Here is a 17531-nt window from a genome sequence, read left to right as displayed (position 1 = left end):
ATTGTTTCAATTAAAATTAGAAGAAATTAAAGCCTGATTTAGATGTTATGTGCCAGTTCAGACAGATTCAGATGTTATGGGCTGGCACATATGATAATGTTGGAAATCATTGAGAGTATGCCTGCTCTGATGTCTCTGGCAGACTTCCTGATGTGCTCTTGGGCATCCTTTAAATTCTTGATGGGGGTGTACATCTGAATTGCCTCTCTACACAAACACCAAAACCCTGTTTAAACAGGGTTTAATTGCTGATTCAGATTACATCCCCTCATGCAATCAAACAATGCCCCAAAAGCACGACAAGTTGTTCACCATTGATGTCAGAATGGGCACACTCTTGGCACAGCCTCAGCATTATTGCATGTGCTGATGAATGATTGTCTGAACTGACCCTTAGTTGTATCACTGAGCAGATGCCTGTACACTGGCACTTGTGTGTGTGTTTGTTTGAATGTGGTCATCTAATTTAAACGAACAAAAACAAAAAGCTCTGAATAGCAGAAAACTGAAACATCCTTCTGCATGGAAATGCCATTTTTAGCCAGATTAAAACCAAATAAAAAGAGGTGAAAAAGAGCTCTGCAGCAAGAACGACCCCACCATCTATTATGTACAAACAGGATATAGTGCTACTTAACTGAAGAGGAACTTGCAAATTTATTGTAAAATATGGTTAGACTACAAAGGTCACATTTTGATTGACTGAGGAAAAAACCCAAGTATTATTCCTGTTTATTCATAAGAATATAAGAACAGCCCTGCTGGATCAGGCCCAAGGCCCATCTAGTCCAGCATCCTGTTTCGCACAGTGGCCCACCAGATGCTGCTGGAAGCCACAGGCAGGAGTTGAGGGCATGCCCTCTCTCCTGCTGTTACTCCCCTGCAACTAGTTGCTTACGTTTATGTCGGCAGATTTATAGGATAGATAGTTGAAAGCTTAATTTTTGTGGGTTCACTTATTCCACTGCAAGAGTCCTGTTTTTCAGTCACCTTATATATGTAATATCTATAGCGTCTCACTGTTGTATTAATAATAATAATATCACAAATACAGTCAAAAAGTTGTGCAGATGTTGTCGGGTGATGGGATGCCCATTGGAAATAACGGACATCCCATCAATCAGTGCACTGCACAATCTTTTGACTGAGTGGAACTTCCCTGCTGTGCAACACCATTGATTCTTCCCCCACCAACTAAATATAAGAGAACTGCCACTTTAAAAGGTGCCTCTTTGCCCAGTTGGTTAATTTATGCTTACTCCAATAGTCACCCACTGGCTTAGTAGTAGTTTGTTATGGTACCATCTACTTGAAAAAAAAGATCCACTAAGACAAATTGTTAGCTTATGATAACTATAATCTGGTGATTTCTTATCTTCAGGGTGACTGATGTGCCTGATGTGGTTTATTTATTTATTTTTTTAAAATAATGTCTCTACTAGAATTTACTTAATTATTCAGTGTCAAATTTATTAATCTTGGTCTTCACTTGGGAAGTGGCTTAGATGGGGCTCCCAGATTGCTCCCATTTCGGCAGCCACCCAGGCTGAGATGGGCTAGCTTTGATGCTACATCATGTGCACCCGGGGAGGGCAGTGACCGGTGAGGGCAGCGCTGGGTGGCCGTGAGAGGCACCTTTAAGGATTAATAAGCAGGTGCTTACCAGAGTTTAGACAGCACCTGCAATCTACTTATCTCTGCCCGCAATCCCGCAGTGCTCTGCTTGGCATCGGCATGGTGGCGGCTTGGCTCTGGTCTCTGCTTGTGCATGGAGGCTCCATGAACATGCAAAGGCTAGGGCTGCATCTCTGTCACACCAGATGCCGGGCGGGTTCCTGCCACCTTGTGCGGGATTGTGGTAGCTTGCAGGTGCTGCCTAGTCGCTGGTAAACACCTGCGTAATAATCCTTAAAGGTGCCTCTCAGTGCCACCCTGGAGCTGCCCTCACTGGCCACTACTGGGTCACCGTATCTTAAGAAGGACATTGTAGAACTGGAAAAGGTGCAGAAGGGGGCAACCAAGATAATCAGGGGCCTGGAGCACCTTCCTTATGAGGCAAGGCTAAAGCATCTGGGGCTTTTGAGTTTGAAAAAGAGGCGACCATGGGAAGACATGATAGAGGTATATAAAATTATGCATGGAATAGAGAGAGTGGACAGAGAGGGAGAAATATTTCTCGCTCTCTCACAACACTAGAACCAGGGGTCATCCCATGAAACTGAAGGCTGGGAAATTTAGGAGCAACAGAAAGAAGAACTTTTTCCACACAGCACATAATCTATGGAATTCTCTGCCATAGGATGTGTTGATGGCCACCAGTTTGTATGACTTTAAAAGGGGCGTAGACACATTCACAGACGTCTTCTAGTCTGGTGGCTATAGGCCAGCTCCAGCCTCAAAGGCAAGATGCCTCTAAATACCAGTTGCAGGGGAGCTACAGCAAGAGAGAGGGCGACTCTTGCCTGTAGGCTTCTGAGAGGCATCTGGCGGGCCACTGTGCAAAACAGGATGCAGGACTAGATATGCCTTGGGCCTGATCCAGCAAGGCAGTTCTTATGTGTTCTTATGTTATTTCGCCCCCGTATCTCTCTTTTTAAAGACATCTTTATTTTCAGCATAGGATGCCAGTCAACACATGATGCCATTGCTTGAAATGTGTCATTTGTTATGTGGCCTTCAGGACTATGCAGACCTGGGACCAAGGGCGTACTGAGGGGAGAGGAGACCCGTGTTTACAATATCCCTCCCCTCTCCCTGCGGTCCACTCATCCCTCCCATGTGCCTGCTCAGCCCACTCCACCCATCCTCCTTCTATTGGCTGGGCTCTCAACTGATGGAAGGAGGATGGGCAGAGCTAGGCCTGCCACTGAAGGAGGCAGCAGTGGCTGTAGGTGACTGGCAGCAGCGGCAGCAGGTGCCCTGGATGAGGGGATCTTGGTGGTTCCTCTTGATACTCTATGGCTCTCTGATGCAGGGCATGATGGGTTATTTTAACCCGTCCACCCTATTACAGCTTTGTTCCTGCCTGTGGCATGTGTGGACCACATCTCTCACACATGAATATGACATACAGGCAAGTATTTGAATACGATGAATATTTATACGAATATTTATACAATGAATACGACATACAACCACAGGATCAGTCACTGAATTAGTGCTTCTAAAGGCCGATTCCCATAACCATCCCAGTTTATGACAGCTATGATGTTGAGACTGACTTTTTATCTGCATTGCCATCTCAGCACAGGGTAACATGGCACAGATTGGCTCCAAACCACAGTTGCCACACACTGAGATGTTTAAAAGTTTTGAAGTCGGGCTTCTGGGGCCAACTATGCATGTTTTGGAGCTTTCCCTTCACCACTAAAATCACTGTCAAAATTACATTTGGCTTCCTGTAAAATATTTGACTCCTCTTTCACCTTTGTGGATTATAGACCCATCTTTGATTTGAGTGCCAGTCCTATGTCATCTCAATCTATGTCTGCAGATTTTTCACCAGTGCTTTTCTTTCTCTGTTGTTTTCTTTGGTGGCACAGCCAGGGGAATGTTCTCTCTTATAAGAGAACAAACGCACAAGAGCATCTGTCCCATGTGCTCTAGACAGAAGCAAAATATTAAAAGTGGTGAGGGTGGATATTAAGTGAATCGAGTTCCATGGGCTGTGTTGTTTTTTTTAATCCCTCTAATACATCGCATATGACATTTAGACTGTTAGCATGGGGAGGACCACATGCTTGATATTTCTTCACAAAGACTTCTTCCAACTGGAAACCATCCTATGACTTATTTGCAGCAGACAACACTATACAGCAGATGGAATACATATACACTATACACCAGATGCATTAATTAAGAGTGGGGATGGTCTGGGGACGGTGATTTCATGGATAGTAGGCAGAGGGAGATATGGCGGTGGGAGTTGGGCAGGTCATTACAGGGGGAAGCGGTTCAGGCAATTGAGGCCTGTTCCTTTTTTCTGGCTCTTCTCCCAACGCTGCAGCCCCAAGGAGCTCTGGAAACACTCCCTCTAGAATTAGGGTGCTGCTGTTGAATGCCAGGTTGGTAAATAATAAAACATCTCTCATCCACGGTTTGATTGTGAATGAGCATGGTGACCTGGTATGTGTGATGGAGACCTGATTGGATGAGTTGGTTGAGGATGGTCTCTCTCAGCTTGGTCCAGATTTTCTGATCTTGCAGCAGCACCACCTTGAGGGTTGAGGAGGAGGAGTTACAGCCATCTATTGTGAGATCTTTCCCCTTTCCAGGTGCCCTGTTAGGCAATCTCAGTGTATGTCCTTGAGGGTGGGCCTCCGAGATAGGCTGGGGATTGTGTTGGTGTACTGACCACCCTACTGTACTTCAGTCTCCTTACCTGAGCTGGCAGGAGTGGTCTTGGAGGTGGCTTTGGGTTCCCCCAAGCTTATTGTATTGTGGGACTTCAATGTCCACACTTGAGCCCACCTGTAGGAGCAGCTCAGGATTTCATTACCTCCATGGCAACCATGGGCCTGTCTCAATTGGCATTGGGCCCTGTCTACATGGCAGGACATACTCTGGATCTGGTTGTTGCTGACCAGGGAATAAATTTCTGGAGGTGGAGGAATCTGAGATAACCCCCTTGTCATGGGCATATCATCATCTGACTGGGTTTAGTTTGACTGCTCTCTCTACCCTCTGCAGGGGTGTTGGACCAATTAGAATGGTCTGCCCCCAGAGGCTTATAGATATGCTCAGTTTGCAGACAAACCTTGGGGATTTTCCAGTGTTCAGAACTGGCAACTCTGTTGAGGCCCTGATGAATCTCTAGAATGTGGAAACAGCTTGGACTATAGACAAGGTCGTTCCTAAATACCCTCTCCTGGCTTGTTGGAGCCCATTCTGCTACTTGATTTTCCTCAGAGCTTAGGGCAATGAGACAGCTCTGATGATGGATGGAACAACACTGGAAGAAGAGTTGGGATGAATCCATCCAAACACGGGCTAGAGCTTATTTTAGGGACTATTCTATGGCAGTGGGAGCAGTCAATAAATACTCTTTCTCTGCCTCCATTTCATCTACTCAGTGCAGAGCAAAGCTGTTCCATGTAGCAAAGACTTCACACATCACTCCAGGTAATGGGGGAGGAACCATCTACAGCCTGTTGTTATCAGTTTGCATGTCACTTTGAAGATTAAGTTATTCGCATCCATGCTGATTTAGACTCCAGGCTTTTGGCAGTTCCAGCAGACATGTGCTGTGTACCATCTGGGTCCTATTGTGTTGGATTCTTTTCCGTTAGTGCAGCCTGAGGATGTAGACAAGATTCCGGGCAGTGTGCGGGCAACATTGTGCACTATTGACCCTTGCCTTTCACGGCTAATAAAATATGCCAGGGAGGGTACAGGCAGATGGTTGGAGGCTATGATCAATGCTTTGTTAAGGGAGGGCAAGATACCACCATGCCTCAAGGAGGAGATGGTAAGACCACTATTTAAAAAGCCCTCCCTTGATCCCTCCTACCTGAATAGCTATACACCTGTTTCTAACCTTCCCTTTTTTTGGCAGAGTAATAGATAGTGTGGTGGTGTACCAGCTGCAGAGGGTCTTGGATGACATGGATTATGTAGGCCCCTTTCAATCTGGATTCCATTCTGAATATAGGGCTGAAACTGCCTTGGTCACTCTAATGGATTACCAACATCAGGAGCTTGACACTGGGAATTTGTCCCTGTTAGTTCTGCTGGACCTCTCCATGGCATTTGATACTGTCGAACATGGTATCTTCTGGACTGCCTCATGGGTATAGGGATTGGAGGTACTACTTTGGAGTGGTTTAGATCCTTTCTCAGGAGGGGTCCAGAAGGTGGTGCTGGGGTCCATCTACTACTGCTTAGCTCTTTGGCCATTGGCTTGTGAGGTCCCTCAGGGTTTGGTTTTGTCCCCCATAGTGTTAAACATCTACATGAAACCACTGGGAGAGATCATCCGGGGACTTGGATCGAGTTGTCAACTATATGCAGATGACGCTCAGTTATATCTCTCCTTATTATTCTGTCCTAGCAAGGCAGTGAATGTCCTTCCGAATATTCGGAAGCTAGTGCAAAATGCAGCAGTTGGATTTTATCCAGAGCCCACTGGGATCATATTACACCCATTTGGAAAGAGCTACATTGGTTGCTAATTTGTTTCCAGGTCCAATTCAAGGTGCTGGTTTTGACCTTTAAAGCCCTCAATGGTTTGAGCACTGGATATTTGAGGGACTGCCTGCTCCCAAGGGACTTGACAAGAACATTGAAGGGGTCTCTGCACTGTGTGAGAACAATGAGAGAGGCTCAGGTGTTGTGCACATGGGACAGGGCCTTCTCAGTTCTTGCCCCTAAACGTTGGAATTCTCTCCTGGTGGGCATCCACTCCTCAGTCTCCATCAGAGTTTTTAGAAAGCATGTGAACTCTTAGCTTTTTACTCAGGCTTTTGTATGAGTGTTGTTTTTGTTGCTGCTGCTCTGTATTTTATGGTTCTACTCATTTAGCTTCTCTGCAATCTCCTTATCCTCCTTAATATTCCCTTTCACTCCCTCATTGTCTAATGGTCCAACTGCCTCCCTGGCTGGTTTCCTGCATCTGATATATTTAAAGAAGTCATTGTTATTCCCCTTGATGCTTTTAGCTAAATGTTCCTCAAACTCTCTTTTTGCCTCCCTTATTGTCACCTTGCATTTCTTTTCCCAGAGTTTGTGTTCCTTTTTGTTCTCTTCATTTGGACAGGCCTTCCAATTTTGGAAGGAAGTCTTCTTCCTTTTTATGGCTTCCTTGCTGTTACCTGTTAGCCATGCTGGCATCCTCCTGGACTTAGTGGTACCTTTCCTCCTTTTGGGTATACAGTCCAACTGGGCTTCTAGTATTGTGGTTTTGAGTAAACTCCATGCATTCTGGAGCGAAGTGACTCTCCTGATTTTCCCTTTCAGCTTTCTTTTCACCATACTCCTCATTTTGGAGAAGTTTCCAAATGTGATTCTCTCCCCACATGTATGCTGAATTTGATCGCACTATGGTCACTGTTCCCTAAAGTGTCAATGACACCGACATCACGCACCAGGTCCTGGGTGCCACTCAGGATTAAGTCCAAGGTTGCCTTCTCTCTGGTTGGTTCCAAGACCAACTGTTCTAGGGCACAGTCATTCAGTGTATCTAGAAATCTGACCTCTTTGTCATTACCTGACTGTGAATTTACCCAGTCTATGTGTGGGTAATTGAAGTCACCCATTATTACTGCCCTGCCTCTTCTTGATGCCTCCCTGATTTCCTCCTACAACTCCCAGCAACTCCCAGCTTTTCTAACTTTTCTTTTGTATGTTTCTTCCGCTTCCTTAAAATATGTTGCAGTTCTGGAACAATGGGTGGATGATGCAGTTCAACAAGAGCAGGAGGGCCAGGTTTGACCTCCCCTCCCCTGATCTAAAATGAGCCTTTGCCTAATAAAATTTTGAAATTACTTAGTTATTTCTGCACAAATTCATAAAGTCAATGAGATAAACAATTGTGTAGTCATATAAGTTTGTTTTTGTCTCATCGGAATGATAATGTCTGTTTCAGTCTCTCCCCATTTCTCCTTTATTTGTCAACCAATTATGTAAAATTAGGAACTTAGCCATTTTTAGGTATTCAGAGGACCCTCCTAACGTGAGGGTCTAAGCTGTAGCTTCTTACTTAGATTGTGCCTAAATCCCGCACCCGCCTGGCATGATGTGGCACAGCTGCACATCGTGGCAGGACTGTGGCAGGCTAGTAAGGTAACTGTGGCACTGCAAAGGACTGGCAGTTGCACAGTCAGCACTTCCACAGTTACTGCCATTTCTGCAAACGAGAGTAGCTGTGGTAGTAGTGCCAATAGTGAAATTGCTCTGCTGCGTTGGAGCTGCTTTCTAAGTCTGCATTCTCCCTGACACATGGTGTGCAGAAGTACCATTCTGCTGAACATCATGTCAGCCAAATAACGGGCGAGAGACAGAAACCCCCAACGCACACTTATTTTCATGGAAATATTCTCTCTGTGGAGAGCAGGATGGAAGGGAAATGTGCATGTCAGAACCATAGTCAAACACATAGCCTCCATATCTATATATTTATTCCTCTTTGACGTATCCATGGCTAATCCCATGTGTGGCAGCTCTCGCGAGAGTTCGCAAGCACCTGCCAATTAGCCATGGGAATGGGGGAGAAAATTGTGATGATGGCAGTGGCTGGCATCTCTCCACCTCTCTGGCCCACCGGCCGGCCAAAAGGCAAAAGCTCCGGCGGTGGTGGGGAGAAGACGATGGTGATGGGCAGCAGAGAGGGTGACTCAGCCTCTGTCTCCGGCCGGCCTGCTGGCCCCAAGGCAGGAGCGCCGGGGATTAGGGGTGTGCACAGAACCGCCAACTGCGGTCCGGCACTGGGGTGGGGGGGTACCTTTAAGAGCAGCAGGAGGGTTTACTTACCCCCCCCCCGCGCGCTTTCCCGCTCTATCGCCGTAATCCTAAGAGTAATTGGGGCGGCAGGATACCTCCCTGCCGCCCCTTCCCCGATGTTGCTGGGAAAACTCCCAGCAGTCCTTTGCGTGCGTGTGTGCGCGCACGTCACAGAGATGTCACCTCTGTGACGTGCGCATGCGCGCATGCAAAGGACTGCTGGAAGTTTTCCCAGCAACGTCGGGGAAGGGGCAGCAGGGAGGTATCCTGCCACCCCAATTACTCTTAGGATTATGGCGACAGAGCGGGAAAGCGCCGGGAGGGGTAAGTAAACCCTCCCGCCGCTCTTAAAGGTACCCCCCCACCCAAACCGGACCGCCCAGGTCCGGACCGGTCCGGAGGCTTTTTCAATGGCCTCCGGACCAGTCCGGGCCCATCCCTACCGGGGGTAGGAGCACCAGTGTGGGGGGGGCAACGGGAGCGGGGAAATGGAGAACTAGAAGTGCAGATGCTCTGCGCCTGGCCCAGCTAGTATATGTATATTTCACCTGAAGCCCTTTAACTCATTTAAATTGTGGTGTGGGCTCCGATGTGCTTCTCTGATGTGCTTCTCTGAGAATGATCACCCGTGCCCTTTACTTGTTAGCCACAGGAGCCACCAGTGCCCAGTCCTGTCCACTTCATTTTCTTATGCCTCTTTGGAAAAGCCCTTGATGTGGCTCCTAGCTGCCTGTTGATGAGCAGGCTTTCGTTACTTTTAAAAACTAATATTTAACAGAAGGGTGATTTGAAGGAATGGTATGGACTTCTAACTGAGCAGAGAGGCCCCTTCTAAACTGGTGATTGTCTTACGTTTAGCAGGGGGAGACCAGCCTCCGCATAGCATCCCTCCAGTAGCTGGTACACACCTTACTTTCCTTTTTTTAGATCGTGAGCCCTTTTGGGACAGGGAACCAACATATTAATTTTTCTATGTTTTTTTCCTATGTAAACTACTTAGGAACTTTTGTTGAAAAGCAGAATATAAGTATTCATAGCTACTGTATTTGTCTGCACCCTTGATACCATCAAAAGGTCTGTGCTTCAGCTAGACCTGTCACCTGTCCCTTCTGGCTATTCTTGGGCTTATAAAAGTGTCGGCTGGCCTGTAGGTGGCACTCTACAGTCAGTTTTATGCAGGTAGTGTCTCTGGATTCTGACTCTCCCTGACTCCCCTCCCCCCACTTGATACTGATATGGCATAGGGAGCCAGCTCCTTTCTTGGTCCCAGAGAGTAAGGAATGCCCTTGCATTAAATGTGCAAGGTGGCACCTTTTATTGTATCTGTCATCAGTAAAACATTCTGTAATAAGCTTCCTCAGTTGCCTAATAATATAATCAGAAGGCAAGCAAAGAGTTCTGTGTATTTGAAAAACAGGTGCATTCTCTAAAATATATATATATATAATGCAATCTAACGCAATACAAGATATCTTATCTAGTTCAGACTCTAATGTTATTAATATGCCCATTTTAGCCAAAGCCTGCCATTAAATATACGGCACAACGTTTAAAGAGGAACACTGAGTGTGTGTGTGTGTGTGTGTGTGTGTGTGTGTGTGTGTGTGTATACACACGAGAGAGAATATATTATTATACACACACACACACACACACACTATATATATATATATATATATATATATATATATATATCTTTAAGAATGTTCAAAAGGAAAGGCAATCTGAACTGCGAAATTTCAAGTGTATTATCACTGAATAAAACCTTGTGCAATAAGTCCTTAAAATACTACTTCAGAAAATACTGCTTTAGAGTGGCCATTAACACTGCATTGACAAAATGATTCCCAATTTGTGCCCTGTGCATAAAAACACAAAATACCAAGGAGGAGGGAAATAAAGAGTACCGGTTTAAAAAGGGTTAATATGTTAGCTGCTCTGAGAATGCAGAGCTCTGAAATGTCTTCCTGAAACCAGCAGGGGGTGCTATTACTGGTTTGTGGTTGTCAAATTCCTGCTATGCATGACCTCGGAAAAAGCCTGACAAGGGGGCCTGGCTTTGATTACAGGAATTTGCCTTTTTCCTCTATGAGAGCCACCCCCCAGCTTGACAAACATTTTAAAACGTTGAGGGGAGGGGATAACTTTGAACGCAAACATTTTGCCCCAAAGAAATTTATAGTTCAAATTTACACCAAGTTCGCACTAACTGGAGCAATCCAGGTTTCCACTGAGACTTCAGAGTTCTCTTTGTAATCCATTAGTCACTTCCCTAGAAGAGGCAGCCTTTATAGGCAGCTGAGTAAAACAGGCCCAGATGTGCGTGTAATGTTAGACGCTCTCATATGTTGTACCTGCAAATTATTGGTTGTTTTAAAAAAAACCCTAGGAAGTAAAGGTGAAAAAAACTTGAACATGGGAGTCATCTCAAAGGGAGATTGGTTTAGCCTAGGCAAAATCTAGTTATGTTATTATACCAATCAAATACTTTTCATGTAGCCTCTAAATCATAACTACTTGCCTATTCTTTGTCTTCAGGACTGTGATCAAGCCGATCGCCTCTGAGTTCGAACCAGACATTGTCTTAATATCGGCTGGCTTTGATGCCGTGGAAGGCCATGACCCTCCTCTAGGCGGGTATAAAGTGACAGCTAAATGTACGTACCCATTTTTGAAAAGTATTTGTTTTCTGCGACTGTTCTAGGCAGGGCAACATTTGGCCTGATTTGTGCAGCTGTTTTCAGCGAGGTATTAAGTCGCGGAACAAGTGGACAGACTGAAGGAATTGTTAGAAATGGTAGCAAACTGTAGAATGTAAGGAATGATGAATACATAAGAACATATTGTCATGGCTTTATAGAGTTTTTGACGACTTTAAAAAAAATGTGACTTACATTTTTCTTTTATGCCGGCATTCAAGGAGCATTGCAGAAATTTCTTTGGAGCAAGGGAGCCGCAGATTCTGCTCTGTCTTCCACACAGAGGCATTCTTACTCCTGGACAGAAGTCCAGGGACTCCACACCCCATGGGGGCCCCCAAGTCTTCTTTAGTCTGTCCCTGGTGATGTGGTCGCCATGCTGCACCGCTCGCCCACACTGTGCTGGGTGGCAGAGTATGACTGTGGCTGTGCTGGGCAGATGTGTGTGACTTCTGCTATAACAACAACAACAGAACAGCTCTGCTAGATCAGGCACAAGGCCCATCTAGTCCAGCATCCTGTTTCACACAATGGCCCACCAGATGCCTCTGGGGAGCCCACAGGCTAGAGGTATATGCATGCCCTCTCTCCTGCTGTTGCTCCCTTGCAACTGGTATTGAGAGGCATCATGCCTCTGAGGCTGGAGATGACCCACAACCATCAGCCATTGATAGACCTGTCCACCATGAATCTGTCCACATGAATGATGATGATGATGATGATGATGATGATGATGATGATGATGAACAACTTTATTTGTTAGCTGCCCCATAACAAATTGTTCTCTGGGTGGCGTACAACACAATGTTAAACCATAAGATAAAAACACACAACACATTAAATCATAACAGACCAAGAGGGATCTTTAGAGACAGAGGGGGAGTGGAGAAAGAAATATGTGGGATGGGAATATGTTAAGTTGTGTGTTGAAATGTTTCTGTTAATGAATATTTGCATAAATATACCTGTTTTATATTCTTACATTCTTGTGAGTTCAGTTGCTGTTTGTGCCCTCAAGAACCCACGTGTTAAAAATACTGCATATGCATGGTGTGTGTGTGTGTGTGTGTGTGTGTGTGTATGGAGATGATGCTTAACTTGTGGGGGGAGGGGCTCTAAAGGCCTTTAGGTCTAGGATCCAAAATTACCTAGGTGCACTTCTGCTTCCACATGTTCTGTACACTTTCTGCAAATAGAAATTGCACATGCATAGGCTCAGCCATGTGATTTTGCTTTTTTGCAGGGGTTCTGTTTGCATGTAAGAGCTTGTGCACATAGATACACAGTTTGAAGATCTGGATGACATTGCATGCAGGGGAAATTTAATATAGTAGCCACCTAATGGCACAGCAGGAAAATGACTTGACTATAAAGCCAGAGGTTGCCGGTCCGAATCCCTGCTGGTATGTTTCCTAGACTATGGGAAAACACCTATATCGGGCAGCAGCAATATAGGAAGATGCTGAAAGGCATCATCTCATACTGTGTGGGAGATGGCAAAGGTAAACCCCTCCTGTATTCTACCAAAGACGACCACAGGGCTCTGTGGTCACCAGGAGTCGACACCAACTCGACTTTACCAAGTGCGAAATAACCATTCCTAACCCATTCCTCTTCAAACTCCTGCTAGGGGGAAATCACATGTTTCAGTGTTCCTTTGTGTCAAAAACTCCTTACATATACAAATGAACCTATCATGTGCAGGGCAGAGGACGGTGGAGTTAGCTTCTCCAAATCCTTCTTTATTTCCGCAGCTTTCCAAAGGCATCATTCAAATATTGATTCATTTCTGTCCGTCTGAGTTCTACCCCCATACCGCTGTGATACAACAGTCTGCACTGACTCTAACACATGATATATCCAAACATGTAAACTGAGCAAACTACCAACAGATGCAAGACATGTAACAATGTGCCGCCTTCTTTCTTGCCTGCATCATTTCCAGATATGCCAACATTCTCATGGTGTTGATTACTCTTATTTTCTTGCTGTTGATGTTGGGTATTTTCTCTTTATCAGTGCTGCCTCTGAAGGATCAAATTAGCGAATTTCCATGTTACTGGATCCGTGCCAGTTTGAACTGTCTGAAGATCTGAACCAAAAACGTGGAAGCTTAGAGTAGAACCATTCAACATCAAGGGGCTGTAGTTTTGTTTTAAAACATACGTGTTCCCATGCATCTATTTTTTATGTCAACGATACATGTAACAACCTTGTTAAAAATACATAAACATAGGAAGATAGTAAGCTGCCTTCTACAGAGTCAGACCATTGGTCAGTCTAGCTCAGTATTGTTTCCACAGTCTGATAGCGGCTTCTCCAAGGTTACAGACAGGAGTCTCTCTCAGCCCTATTTGGAGATACCAGGGAACATGGAGATGATCTTCCCAGAGTGACCCCATTCCCCATTCAGGCTACATGCGGCCTGAGAACACACGATCCCAGTGCCAGAGTTAAGTGTGCACTTGTGCCCTTATCCCTGGCGCAAGGCCGGGGTTAAGTAGGATTAGGCTGGACGAGAGCACCAGGATTGGAACTGATACCAGTGCTCCACACGAGCAGTCTGACCCAGGCCGGGCTGTCCTAGCCTGGGTTAGGCTGCTCATGAGAACAGTCTTGTCGTTTCCCATTCAAATGCAAACCAGGGTGGACCCTGCTTAGCAAAGGGGACAATTCATGCTTGCTACCCCAAGACCAACCCCTGCTAATTGGGCAAAGAGGCATACTCTAAAGTAATGGCTCTCTTATATTTATGAAGCAACTGCTTCAGTTCACCCCAGCATCACATCTCTCCAATGGTGGTGGTGGTTGTTGTTGCTGCTGCTGCTGTTGTTGTTGGTGGTGGTGATGCTGGTGGTGGTGGTGGTGTGTGTGTGTGTGTGTGTGTAGACTGTGAGCCTTTTAGAGACAAGCAAAACATGCCTTTTGTTTTGTAAACCACTTTGGAAACTTGGGGGGGCCCCCTGAAAATCAGCATAGTTGTTATTGTTATTATTGTTATTGCTGTTGTTATTATGTTTGTCTGACAAAAATCGAGGAAGCCCTAGGATTAAGCATTATTATCCTGAATTTGAATATGTGAGCCTTATCGGGAGCCAAAGTTATGCAGCCATTAGTGTGTTGTACTAAGACCAGGGGAGGAAAGCAGGGTTCCATTGCCTATTCAGCCATAATGCTCACAGGGAGATTTTGGACTTACCTCACAGAGTTGTTGTGAAGATAAAAGGCAAAGGGTGCAGTGTGGACTGCTGAGCTTATTAGAGGAAATGCAGGCTAGAAGTGGACAAAATAAATATGTCATCACCTAACAGATTGTTTCCCCCTTAACCCTCTCCCATTCCTCCTATGCTTCCTACATTCATTTTCTTCCTTCCCAGGCTCATTGCCTACCACAATACACCTTTTATACTCCACAGCAAACTCCTTCAGAACATCTTTCCCTGTCTCTCTTGCTAAACCTAGTGCACAGTGACCAACGTTATGGGTTGGCTGTGGACTAATAAACAGAGATTGAATTTGGACAAGATGGAGATAAGGTTGGTCAGTAGGAGAGCCAATCAGGTTGAGGAGATTCTACCGGTTCTGGATGGGGTTGCACTCCCCTTGAAAGAGCAAGTATGCAGGTTGGGGTATTGTTGGACCATCTCTGCTTTTGGAAGCTCAGGTGGAGGCCGCAGCCGGGAATGCCTTTGCACAGCTTCGGCTAGTGCGCCAGCTGCATCCCTTTCTCAAGAAGGCAGATTTGACCACAATTGCCCACGCCTTAGTCATGTCACAGTTGGATTACTGTAACGCGCTCTATGTGGGGCTGCCCTTGAAGAATATTCGGAAACTGCAGCTAGAGCAAAATGCGTCAGCTAGGATTTTATCTGGAGCTGCCTGCTGGGATCACATCACATCCATTTTGAAAGATCTGCACAGGCTGCCGATTTGTTTCTGGGTCCAATTCAAGGTGTTGGTTTTGACCTTTAAAGCCCTTAACTCTTTGGGCCCTGGATACCTGAGGGACTGCCTGCTCCCAAAGGTTGCTGCCCACTTGACGAGGTCATCTGGGGGCGAAGGGCTCTGCTCTGGGAGCCGACAATGAGGGAGGCTCGGCTGTTGTGCATGCATGACAGGGCCTTCTCAGTTGTTGCCCCCAGACTCTGGAATGCTCTCTCAGAAGCCATCCGCTCTTCATTCTCCATCACAGTTTTTAGAAACCGTGTGAAATCTTGGCTTTTTACCCAGGCTTTTATATGATTGTTCCTATTTCTGCTGCTTTGCATCTTTTATGGTTATATTGTGCTTGTTTTTTAATCTTTTAATCAGATCTATATTTTTTAAATTCTATCTGATATGTTAATTGTTTAATTTTTGTAGTGTTGTTTTAACTTTTGCTTGAACCACCTTGAGATTGTACAGATTGTAAGATGGTATAGAAATTTAAGAATAAGAACAAATAAAATAAAATAAAATCTGGAACAGAACAAATGTTTTCATAATTAAAAATAAACAAATAGTTTTAACTTAAAAATTATACAGTGCATTACAAATAAATCCTATCAAACAATTTCTAGCTTTCCACCATCTTGTTTTTCTTCAGCTACAGGATGGTCTCAGAAGTGTTAGAACCTCAGCATTTTCAGAATCCAACTCAAATATGCTGTACTTCTAGCTTTAAAACACTCAATTTCTGTGGGATATTTTCAAAGCAAATATGCCTTAGAGAAACAGAGTCAAACAAATATATACGTATATATGAATGGATTTTCATTTCATGATAGTACATAAACTGCATCGTATGTGCTGCTTTAGATATTATGTTGATGTTTAGTATAACACCCCATAAAAATTCCCCCGGATTAGAGCCATATATATTGTCTTTGATCTTCATACACAGCAATTGTTGCTATCAATAGGATATTTTTTCCGTACAACTCAAAATCCATATATTCCCCTTTGCCATTTTATAGTCTCACTCAATATTTTCGAAGTTTCCTTTTTATTACTAAAATGTTATTAAAGTTTTCATAAGGCAACCTATAATATCAGTATGGCTTACAATGCATTTTAAAAAATAGCGATATGATAATAATGGCAATGGACAATTTTTGTTAGCAGGCTCTGATATACACAGAGATCCCCACCCACTGACTTCAGATGATGGGGGCAGTTAAGCCTATGCATTCCATTGCACATGTGACATTTTCTCTTTTGTAGAAATTAATGAAAACATCTCCTACTGCAGGAACTCAAAAGATACCACTAGGCACTAGAGCGCACAGAGCTGGTGTATTCTATACAGTTGCATTTCCCGAAATTCTGATCAACTATATCCCTCTGTCATATTCTTATTTATTTTTAGGGAGAATGTTAAATAGGTTTATTTATTTTATATTTATGTCTACATGTTTATCCTGCTCTTCTTTCAAGGAGCTCAGAGCAGTGCTCATGGTTATGTTTATCTTCACAACATATCCTAATCTGTGAGGCGAATTAGGCTGAGAGAGAAGTGACTGGCCCAAAGTCACTCAGTGAGTTTCATGGCTGAGTGGGGATTAGAACTCAGGACCGCCAGAGTCTTAGTCCAACAATCTAACCCTCTCTCTCTCTCTCCAGTTTAGTTGGCGGTGTAATGCTATTCTAATTGATCTGCTGAATTATATGCTACTTCCTGGTGATTTTTTTCATTGTGTTATTGTTTTTTTTATTGTTCTGTTTTATTGCTCTCTGGTCTGTGAATCTTTTTATTGAAAAGTAGATTATAATTTTTTTCCCAAAATAAGTCATCATAATAAGCATTTATTATTATTTTTTCCTCTTATATACTGCTCCCCCTCCAAAAAATTTAGAACACTTAAACTACATGGTGCTTCACTTTTATCCTTTTACCTTACCCTTGTAAGGTAGACCAAGCAAGTCTTTGAACCCTGATCTCCTAAGTCTCAGTCCACATACTATAGCTAGCTATCAAATCACTACACATATATTCAATAAAAGACAAATCTCATCATAAATTTCATGAATCATAAATTAATTTCATTAAATTGGAGTCCACTGCTAATTGAGCAAATAGGCACCTTTTAAAAGTAGTGATTCTCTTTTTTTTTTTAGCAGGGGGAGAGCAATTTGTCCTATCCATCCCCAGCACAGCATCTCTCCAGTGCTGCTGCTATGCTTTGTTTTTTAGATTATAAACCCTTTGGTAGGAATGTGTGAGCTGGCTCGATTCGAACTGTGGTTTGAATCAAACCTGCCTAGTTTGGCTGGTCCAAGTTCAAACTGGACAGGCCCCGATTCTAAGAACCGGTTTGCAGGCCAGTTTGGGTATACTTGTAAAGTATAGGGGGCATTCCTAATCCTCCCTAAAAGACCACCGGGGTGGCTAGAGAAAGGGGACTCCATACCTTTAGC

The 17531-nt window shown here is 44.4% G+C and overlaps 1 protein-coding gene across 32 annotated transcripts in view; it reads left to right on the top strand.

The window, feature by feature from the left end:
- The window catches only part of HDAC9 (histone deacetylase 9), a 670023-nt gene that overhangs the window by 561499 nt on the left and 90993 nt on the right, over positions 1 to 17531 (top strand). For 27 of the 32 annotated variants that reach the window (XM_053261002.1, XM_053261018.1, XM_053261001.1 and 24 more), the window contains one exon: positions 10975 to 11093. The exons of 4 other annotated variants lie outside the window; for them this stretch is intronic. In XM_053261002.1, coding sequence (XP_053116977.1) covers positions 10975 to 11093 — 119 coding nt within the window. Of the gene's footprint in view, positions 1 to 10974; positions 11094 to 17531 lie in introns of those variants that run through there. One more of the 32 variants, XR_008309712.1, reaches the window with a different exon arrangement.

Source organism: Hemicordylus capensis, chromosome 6, assembly GCF_027244095.1.
Source record: "Hemicordylus capensis ecotype Gifberg chromosome 6, rHemCap1.1.pri, whole genome shotgun sequence".
In the NCBI taxonomy this organism is placed as follows: domain Eukaryota; kingdom Metazoa; phylum Chordata; class Lepidosauria; order Squamata; family Cordylidae; genus Hemicordylus; species Hemicordylus capensis.
The sequence above is the reverse complement of the archived record's forward strand: the minus strand, read 5'-3'. Positions and strand labels throughout refer to the sequence as shown.